We start from the raw sequence: 10,574 nt of genomic DNA, 5'->3' as shown, positions 1-10,574 counted from the left end.
GCTGGTTCTGGTTGAACTTGTTGCTTTCTGAGTAGCCAAGGTCTGTCGATGTTGTCGATGAAAGGACTCAGGTTCTGGCTACCTCTGGATTGTGTTTGCATGCACAGGTAGGTATCCGAGGGTGTACACGAGGATCAACTTGATCGAGCTGATGGAGTGACGGGTCGGGTGGGTGCTCGGGTTGTACCTGAGATTCAAAACAAACAATGCGAAAGCAAACAAGTCAGTATCCGAAACAAATATAAACAAATGAACTTGATCTAGCAAGTCCTGAAATCCTAAACGTAGCAAAATTAAAACAACCAAATGGCAATGGTGCCAAATTGATAGACAGGTTTTCACCCAGGGTATCAATCCCCTATGCAGTTGTAGTACAAAGGGTTATCAATCCAAATGGTTGTGTATTGATAGCAGGAAGGATATGATCAGTACAATGCAAGTCAAGCCAAGCAGTTAAGGTTTTGGTTCTAACAATCCTAAAATACACAAAATAAAAGAATATTAACAAGTAAACCACACGACCTAAGCACTTGATGCAAGCAATCGAGTACAGGATCGAGTGGGGTGATCGAGTATGTAAGTGAGATATGAACAGCTCGAGGTATTAGTCGATGCAGGTTATCGTGTACCTGATCGGGTAGGTAGTCGAGTAAGTGAAGAAAATGCAAACAAATGAAATACGAAAGTTCCTAAGGATGAGGGTAATCGAATCCTAAGTGTTCTAGACCAATACGGATGCCTTACATGCCTCAAGCAATTATTTCCTAGACAATGAACCTCCAAGACCTTGTCACTACACTTTCGCACTAACAACAATCAACCTTGAACACATTACCACACTGTCGCACTAGCAATATGAACAAGCAGGCATTAAGAACGATTCATTTTTGTCAGTAGACTTAGACTCATCTAATTTCTTACTCAGAGTTAAGTAAACCTCTAGCATTGGCTAAATCAAGCATTTTATCTACTCCTTTCGGCCTATAACATTTGTAAACGCCCTAGATCTAATCTCAACCTTTCAGTCTGTTGACAGCATTAAGAACACCAATNTGCATGCACAGGTAGGTATCCGAGGGTGTACACGAGGATCAACTTGATCGAGCTGATGGAGTGACGGGTCGGGTGGGTGCTCGGGTTGTACCTGAGATTCAAAACAAACAATGCGAAAGCAAACAAGTCAGTATCCGAAACAAATATAAACAAATGAACTTGATCTAGCAAGTCCTGAAATCCTAAACGTAGCAAAATTAAAACAACCAAATGGCAATGGTGCCAAATTGATAGACAGGTTTTCACCCAGGGTATCAATCCCCTATGCAGTTGTAGTACAAAGGGTTATCAATCCAAATGGTTGTGTATTGATAGCAGGAAGGATATGATCAGTACAATGCAAGTCAAGCCAAGCAGTTAAGGTTTTGGTTCTAACAATCCTAAAATACACAAAATAAAAGAATATTAACAAGTAAACCACACGACCTAAGCACTTGATGCAAGCAATCGAGTACAGGATCGAGTGGGGTGATCGAGTATGTAAGTGAGATATGAACAGCTCGAGGTATTAGTCGATGCAGGTTATCGTGTACCTGATCGGGTAGGTAGTCGAGTAAGTGAAGAAAATGCAAACAAATGAAATACGAAAGTTCCTAAGGATGAGGGTAATCGAATCCTAAGTGTTCTAGACCAATACGGATGCCTTACATGCCTCAAGCAATTATTTCCTAGACAATGAACCTCCAAGACCTTGTCACTACACTTTCGCACTAACAACAATCAACCTTGAACACATTACCACACTGTCGCACTAGCAATATGAACAAGCAGGCATTAAGAACGATTCATTTTTGTCAGTAGACTTAGACTCATCTAATTTCTTACTCAGAGTTAAGTAAACCTCTAGCATTGGCTAAATCAAGCATTTTATCTACTCCTTTCGGCCTATAACATTTGTAAACGCCCTAGATCTAATCTCAACCTTTCAGTCTGTTGACAGCATTAAGAACACCAATCTAGAAGAAAATCTATCAATCATTTACAATCAACTAAAGCATCCTAACCGATCAAGAACACAACATCATCTATCCCACCCCTAGAAACTTTACTACACTACTCGGACATAGAAACGAAAAACAAAGCNTTAAAACAACCAAATGGCAATGGTGCCAAATTGATAGACAGGTTTTCACCCAGGGTATCAATCCCCTATGCAGTTGTAGTACAAAGGGTTATCAATCCAAATGGTTGTGTATTGATAGCAGGAAGGATATGATCAGTACAATGCAAGTCAAGCCAAGCAGTTAAGGTTTTGGTTCTAACAATCCTAAAATACACAAAATAAAAGAATATTAACAAGTAAACCACACGACCTAAGCACTTGATGCAAGCAATCGAGTACAGGATCGAGTGGGGTGATCGAGTATGTAAGTGAGATATGAACAGCTCGAGGTATTAGTCGATGCAGGTTATCGTGTACCTGATCGGGTAGGTAGTCGAGTAAGTGAAGAAAATGCAAACAAATGAAATACGAAAGTTCCTAAGGATGAGGGTAATCGAATCCTAAGTGTTCTAGACCAATACGGATGCCTTACATGCCTCAAGCAATTATTTCCTAGACAATGAACCTCCAAGACCTTGTCACTACACTTTCGCACTAACAACAATCAACCTTGAACACATTACCACACTGTCGCACTAGCAATATGAACAAGCAGGCATTAAGAACGATTCATTTTTGTCAGTAGACTTAGACTCATCTAATTTCTTACTCAGAGTTAAGTAAACCTCTAGCATTGGCTAAATCAAGCATTTTATCTACTCCTTTCGGCCTATAACATTTGTAAACGCCCTAGATCTAATCTCAACCTTTCAGTCTGTTGACAGCATTAAGAACACCAATCTAGAAGAAAATCTATCAATCATTTACAATCAACTAAAGCATCCTAACCGATCAAGAACACAACATCATCTATCCCACCCCTAGAAACTTTACTACACTACTCGGACATAGAAACGAAAAACAAAGCAATGAAAATGACATTGTATTAAAAGATAGAGTAGAGTAGAAAGAGTATAGGATAGAAATCTAAGAAAACTACAAAATAAAAATGCAAAAACAAGAAGAAAAATGTTGAGTCGCTCAGTTCTCTCACAGAAGCTCTCGCTCTCTGGTTTGAGGGTCTGCGGTGTGCTCTTTTGCAAGCTAGGGGAAGAGGGGGTTTATATATGGAAACCGTTTGACCTAGCTTCCCAGACCTGCCCGATGGTCTACTCGATGGGGTACATGAGGTTGAAGTCGGGTTACTCANGACTCATCTAATTTCTTACTCAGAGTTAAGTAAACCTCTAGCATTGGCTAAATCAAGCATTTTATCTACTCCTTTCGGCCTATAACATTTGTAAACGCCCTAGATCTAATCTCAACCTTTCAGTCTGTTGACAGCATTAAGAACACCAATCTAGAAGAAAATCTATCAATCATTTACAATCAACTAAAGCATCCTAACCGATCAAGAACACAACATCATCTATCCCACCCCTAGAAACTTTACTACACTACTCGGACATAGAAACGAAAAACAAAGCAATGAAAATGACATTGTATTAAAAGATAGAGTAGAGTAGAAAGAGTATAGGATAGAAATCTAAGAAAACTACAAAATAAAAATGCAAAAACAAGAAGAAAAATGTTGAGTCGCTCAGTTCTCTCACAGAAGCTCTCGCTCTCTGGTTTGAGGGTCTGCGGTGTGCTCTTTTGCAAGCTAGGGGAAGAGGGGGTTTATATATGGAAACCGTTTGACCTAGCTTCCCAGACCTGCCCGATGGTCTACTCGATGGGGTACATGAGGTTGAAGTCGGGTTACTCATCGGGTGGATCTTCGGGTTGCTCTTCACGCTCTTGGATCCTCTTCGATCGTGTTGGGGTTCAGACTTGTTCTTGTAGCTCGATGACTCCTTTGGGTACATGCTTGAGTTGTCCTTGTTTTTCCCATTTTTGGCTCTTTAGCACCTGTTTTCATCCAAAATATGCAAATGCAGAAATGCAACACCCTAAATGCTCTAAAAGTGAATTCCTACAGTTAATGACCTAAAAATGCTAAGTTAGAGGTATGAACAATGCAAAATATGGACAAAAAAGGATGCTAAATACATGTAAATTAGAGAGTTATCAGCATACCTGCTTCTTTAATAATATCTAGCGCATACTTGCGTTGAGAAAGACAGAAGCCATCTGGTCCACGCGCCACCTCTATACCAAGAAAATATTTTAACTTGCCAAGATCTTTCATATGAAAACACTTGTGAAGCTGATCCTTAAACCGATTGATAGCAGCGAGATCATTTCCAGCAACGATGAAGTCATCAACATAGACTAGAACGTGGATATAGGTAGAACCGTTCTTATAAGAGAACAAAGAGTAATCTTCGTAGCTTTGAGTAAAACCAATGTGACGAAGAGCGGATGATAGTTTAGCAAACCAACAGTGAAGAGCCTGTTTAAGACCATATAAGGACTTACGCAGACGACAAACCTTGGTCATATCAGAACACTTAAAACCAGGAGGCAGCTTCATGTAAACTTCCTCCTCAAGATCACCATGAAGGAAAGCGTTATGAACATCCATCTGGTGAACTTCCTAGTCCTTTGCAGCAGCAACAGTCAAAAGAGAACGTACCGTCGTCATCTTGGCGACTGGTAAGTTGGTTAAATCCCATGTGTGATTGGCCTCAAGAGCGTCAATTTCTTTTTGCATAGCTTCACACCATTCCTTGATTAATACGGCATCCTTGAAATGCTTTGGTTCGGTACTGTCAAGTATGGCCGCGAGAAACACGACGTGATTTGCTGAAAACCCAGCGTTAGATAGATAATCGGACAAGGGATATAAGACCTTACCAGAAACCGAGGTCGAGGAGTGTGATGTGGGGAGACCAGGGAAGAGAACGTGAGAAGAAGAGTGTATTGGCGGGACAACGTAGTCCTTGAGTAAGATGGAGGGTTTCTTAACACGATGCCCTTTGCCAAGAAGTTCAGGAAGACCCGGAGAAGTGGAACCCAAGTTATCGGAATCAGAAGTAGTAGTAATTGGTGGAGCCGCAGGGCTCAGCGGTCGAGAAGGTGATGTAGTGGGGGAGCTCGAGTCATCAACTGCGTCGGAGGTAGTATTAGGCTCAGGTGCAGAAGGTATAGAAGTAGTTGGCACAGGAGTAGTAGGAGTGACAACTGGAGGCGGAGAGGAATTTGAGGTAGGAGGAGAGGTTAAAGGAACCACGGGAGTAAACCAATCATCCTCCTCGACAATCACCGGTGGAGACGGCAGCGCAGGAGAAGGTGGAGATGGGGTCGCAAAAGGAAAGACGTCCTCTTGAAACCGCACATCACAACTCACAAAAATCTTACCAGTGTCAAGATCGTAGAGACGCCAAGCCTTCTTTCCATGAGGATAGCCGAGAAAGACACATTTGCGGCTACGGGACTTGAACTTATCTCTATCTCGATGTCGGATGTGTGCGTATCACAAACAACCGAATGTGTGAAGCGTGTCATAAGAAGGGCGTGTACCGAACAATACCTCATATGGAGTTTTGCCTTTCAAAACTGAGGATGGTGTCCAATTAATGAGGTGAGTAGCAGTGAGGATGATTTCCCCCCAAAAATTAATAGGGAGACTACCTTGAAAGAGACAAGCACGAGCCACATTTAAAATATGGCGATGTTTACGCTCAGCCCGACCATTTTGTTGCGGCGTATCCACACAAGATGTTTGGTGAAGGATACCATGCTCTTGAAAGTAAGAAGTGAGGCACATAAACTCAGTACCATTCTCACTACGAATGATGCGGACAGGTTTAGAGAATTGTCGTTCAGTCATGGCGCAAAAATTTTGTATGAGTTGAGAAACTTCGGACTTTGCAGACATAAGATATGTCCAAACAGAACGGGAGTAATCATCGACAAGGGTGAGAAAGTATACAGCACCAGTAGTAGATGGAGTTCGATATGGACCCCAAACATCACAGTGAACCAAAGAAAAACATTCCATTGTTTTATTGATACTAATAGGAAAAGAATCATATGTCTGTTTTGCCTTAAAACAAATGTCACAACTTGCAATTTTGCCAACATCATGCGGAGATTGGCTACATTCTGGTAAAGAAAGTAAAACACTAGTAGAGGGATGTCCTAGTCTTCGATGCCACAAGGCTCCAGACGATGCTTAAACCGACGAAGCTGTGTGAACCTTAGCAGCGAGGACACCCGTAAAGTAATACACTCCCTCACGTTCTTCCCCCGCCCCAATCAAAGTCCTCGAAAAACGGTCCTGTAAGAAACATAATGTGTCAGTGAAGATAGCAATAGAGCCTGTTTGTTTAAGCAGCTTAGAAACAGAAATCAAAGTGCAATCAAAGTCAGGGACATAGAGGACATCTCAAAGCTGATAGGTGGAGTTTAGAGAAAGAACTCCTCGTTTGGTAGCGCGGGATGCAGTACCATCCGGTTTTGTGACAGGAGAGGGGATAATATCAACAATGTCACGTAAAAGAGAACAGTCTCCTGTCATATGGTGCGAAGCACCAGTATCAAGAATGACATCAGTAAGACAAGTTTTACCCGATAACCGTTCAGAGAACACGTTAGGACGCTGAGCTTGGAGAAGGGAGATCAGCTGAGAAATCTGATCAGTACTTGCGGTAGAAGAGGAGCCAGCTTGCTGATATATCATGGTTTTTATGATTTTTAACCATGATATAAGTGTGCTTTTTGAGTCTTTTGATTTGTTTCTAGGTTATTTTTGAGTCTTAACAGGTTATCTAGGAATTTGGCACGGCTCGGGCAATATGGAACAAATTAGATCATTTTGGTGCATTTTACCGAAGGAAATCAAGTTGGAGTCGGATCAAGTTCAGAGCATCGATCGACACCACTTAAAGGAGCATCGATCGGCGCTTCTGTTTACCCGACGAGAGAACAAGAAATTGGAAGTTTTGCAATTTTGCCCAAAGTCTTCTACAATTTGCAACATAAACCCCTGGACGTATTTTAGGATGTATATATATTGTTTTTGGGTTTTAGAAACCCTGAAGTTATCTTCTTGCAGTTTTTGAGAGAAAGGATATTGAGAGCTTTTGGGAGAGATAGATCTGAATTCTTTGTAGAGAGAAGATTTTCTTGAACTCCCTCTTTTACTTTTAATATCTATTGCATGTTATTCAGAATTATGATTTGTGCTTTATTTAACATGTCTGAGTAATTTGCCTGTTAGGTTTAAGGTTTTTCATAGGGTTTTTATGATTTATTAGATCTGAGATTTTTAGGGTTCTTATTCTTTTATGATCTTCATCCTTGGTTGTTCTTCACAATAATTCTTGATTGATCACCTAGAATTATTATCTTAGGGAAATAAATTGATATGAGAATATAATTGTTTTCCTGATTAAACCATTGATGAGCATAATTGTTTCTTACAAAGAGATTTGAATTAATAATTCTGTGAACTTATCTAAACCTGTTCTTAAGGCTGATTTATTACTTAGAATTTTACAAAGAGATTTGGATTTTCTGGTTTTAAATTTAGAATATAATTGCAGTGAGAACTGATTATTTTACCAAAAGTTTAGAGTTCTAGATCTGATCTTATTTGCTTGAACCTTAATTAATTTATCAGATTTAATATTTCATAATTTCCTGAGAAATTCCCTATGCTTAACTCTTTTGATTTTCTGAATTTACAACACTTTCATTTAAATATTTGCATTGTTTTTATTTTAATTCAATTTAACTTGTTTAGCGTAATTTACAAAACTTTATAATCTATTGTGTTTGATCTTGAGTCTCTCTGGATTCGACCCCTAAGTACTGCAATTGATCTCCTGTTTGAGAGAGCAGCTCTAGGGACAAATTTGAGCTTATCAAATTTTGGCGCCGTTGCCGGGGACTCTCTGATTCTACCATTAGATTTAAGTTTCTAATTTTGTCTAAACTTTTCTTTTTATTTTCTACTTACACGTTTTTCTTTTTCTTCTCTTTGGTGTTTCAGGTGCATGCCTCCTAGACCTCACACAAGGAACAACAAGTCTGGTCCTACTGTGAATTTGANTTCCCCAAGAATCCAAGGAAGTCTAAACAAGAGCTAGATGATGCTAAGTACAAAGCCATGATGGATAAGCTTATTCTTGAGTTACCTTTGGTTGNTCATTCTGATGCGTGATGAGGCTGGTGTTTTGAGGGATCAAGAGGGCCATTTGCGCAATGAGCATGGTCAAAAGCTTGATGCAGTAGGAAACGTGATTCCTGAACCTGTTGTCAACGAGCAGGCTGTCGTGAATCAGCAAGCTGGTGTCGTTGATGATCCGGATCTTGGTGTCGATCGACACCAACCAGGTGGCATCGATCGACACCCACCTGCAGACGTGCGTGGAGCTGCCAACCACGTACAGAACCCCGTTCGACGACAGGAGAACAACCGGGATCTGATCAGGACCATTGCTGACTACAATCGGGCTGATCTGGTGTATGAGAACCGGTCTGCTATTGTTCCTCCCCCTTTTCAGAGGAATGATTTTGAGTTGAAACCTGCGTACTTTCAACTAGTTGGGCAGAGACCTTTCTCTGCTTTGCCCAATGAGAAGCCCTTGGACCATATTGAGCATTTTGAGGATCTGGTGACTAGCATCAAGGCTAATGGGGTGACTGAGGACTACATCTTCTGCAAACTCTTCCCTTATTCACTTGCAGGAGAGGCATCTTAGTGGTTGAAACAGCTGCCTGCTGGATCATTGACAAGCTGGCGTGATGTCAAGGTGGCCTTCCTCAACCACTTCTATGATGATGCAATGTCAGATGAGTTGAGAATCAAGCTATCTGCTTTCAAGCAGAGACCAGATGAAGCTTTCATAGCAGCTTGGGTGAGATTCAAGGCTTACCAAAGGGACTGTCCACACCATGGTTTCTCAAGGGTTCAATTGCTAAGTATCTTCTTCAGAGGGTGTGACTGGGAGTATCAGTTGGCTTTAGATGCTGCAAGTCATGGGAATTTCAAGACAAGAATGCCAGAAGATGCTGAATTGTTGATTGAGAACTTAGCTGCTAGCAATAGTACTAAGAGAGCAGATGCTGAAAGGAAGAGATTACATGGAGGATATGATTCAAACCAGTTAGCTTCTGTTAATGCTAAGCTTGATTCAGTGCATAATCTCCTTGTGGGTAAGAAATCTGTTCATTTTGCTGCTGAAGTTGAGACATATGAGCCAGAACCTGATCAAGGAAATTATGAGGAAGAAGAGGTGAACTATGTCTATGGGAATCAGGGGCAGAGGTTTGGAAATCAGCAAGGTAGTAGGCCTTACAGTGGAAACAGCCAGCGCAGTAACTTTCAGGGCAACTCTTCTGGTTTCACACCCAAACCTGAATATCAGAAGCAGCAACAAAACAGTGGATTCACAAGGACTTATGGCAACAACTCATATCAGTCTCCACCTCCTAAGTCAGCTGAAACTAGTAAGATGGAAGCTATGCTTGAGCAGCTTTTGCAAGGCCAAGAGCAGATGACAGTGACTTTCAATGGGAAGCTGGATAATGTCTACACTGATCTTAATGGGAAGTTTGAAGCTTTGAACATTCATGTCAAGAAGCTGGAAAGTCAGGTTGCGCAGACTGCTGGGTCTGTAAAAAGGCAAGAAGGTTATCTCCCTTCAAGAACTGAATCAAATCCTAAACATTCTTGCAATGCAGTGACCTTGAGAAGTGGCAAACAACTCCATCCTATACCCCAGAAGAGCCAAACTGATGATCTACAGGAGTTGATTGATATAGACGACGAAGAGGATGTTTCTGCCGAGCCAGTATCGACCGACACACATGGGCATCGGTCGGCACCCAAACCATGCAAAGTTTCGGACAAAATCCCAGAACAGGGCATCGATAGACACCACTCAGGTGGCATCGATCGACGCCAACCACGGACAGAAACTCCGAATGTGAAATCTCCTACTCCAGTTGCAGNTGTTAATGCTAAGCTGGATTCTGTGCATAATCTCCTTGTGGGTAAGAAATCTGTTCATTTTGCTGCTGAAGTTGAGACATATGAGCCAGAATCTGATCAAGGAAATCATGAGGAAGAAGAGGTGAACTATGTCTATGGGAATCAGGGGCAGAGGTTTGGAAATCAGCAAGGTAGTAGGCCTTACAGTGGAAACAGCCAGCGCAGTAACTTTCTGGGGAACTCTTCTGGTTTCACACCCAAACCTGAATATCAGAAGCAGCAACAAAACAGTGGATTCACAAGGACTTATGGGAACAATTCATTTCAATCTCCACCTCCTAAGTCAGCTGAAACTAGTAAGATGGAAGCTATGCTTGAGCAGCTTTTGCAAGGTCAAGAGCATATGACAGTGACTTTCAATGGGAAGCTGGATAATGTCTACACTGATCTTAATGGGAAGTTTGAAGCTTTGAACATTCATGTCAAGAAGCTGGAAAGTCAGGTTGCGCAGACTGCTGGGTCTGTAAAAAGGCAAGAAGGTTATCTCCCTTCAAGAACTGAATCAAATCCTAAACATTCTTGCAATGCAGTGAC

General features: G+C 41.3%; 1 protein-coding gene across 1 annotated transcript in view; it reads left to right on the top strand.

Moving 5' to 3' along the window:
- LOC109126351 overlaps positions 8,157-10,574 on the top strand; it is an 8,489-nt gene continuing 6,071 nt past the window's right edge. The window contains exons 1-4 of the mRNA XM_019229862.1: positions 8,157-8,186; positions 9,307-9,599; positions 9,672-9,934; positions 10,073-10,372. Coding sequence (XP_019085407.1) covers positions 8,157-8,186; positions 9,307-9,599; positions 9,672-9,934; positions 10,073-10,372 — 886 coding nt within the window. The remainder of the gene's footprint in view (positions 8,187-9,306; positions 9,600-9,671; positions 9,935-10,072; positions 10,373-10,574) is intronic.

Source organism: Camelina sativa, chromosome 9 (assembly GCF_000633955.1).
Source record: "Camelina sativa cultivar DH55 chromosome 9, Cs, whole genome shotgun sequence".
NCBI classification, from domain to species: domain Eukaryota; kingdom Viridiplantae; phylum Streptophyta; class Magnoliopsida; order Brassicales; family Brassicaceae; genus Camelina; species Camelina sativa.
This window is presented reverse-complemented; position numbering and strand designations above follow the sequence as displayed.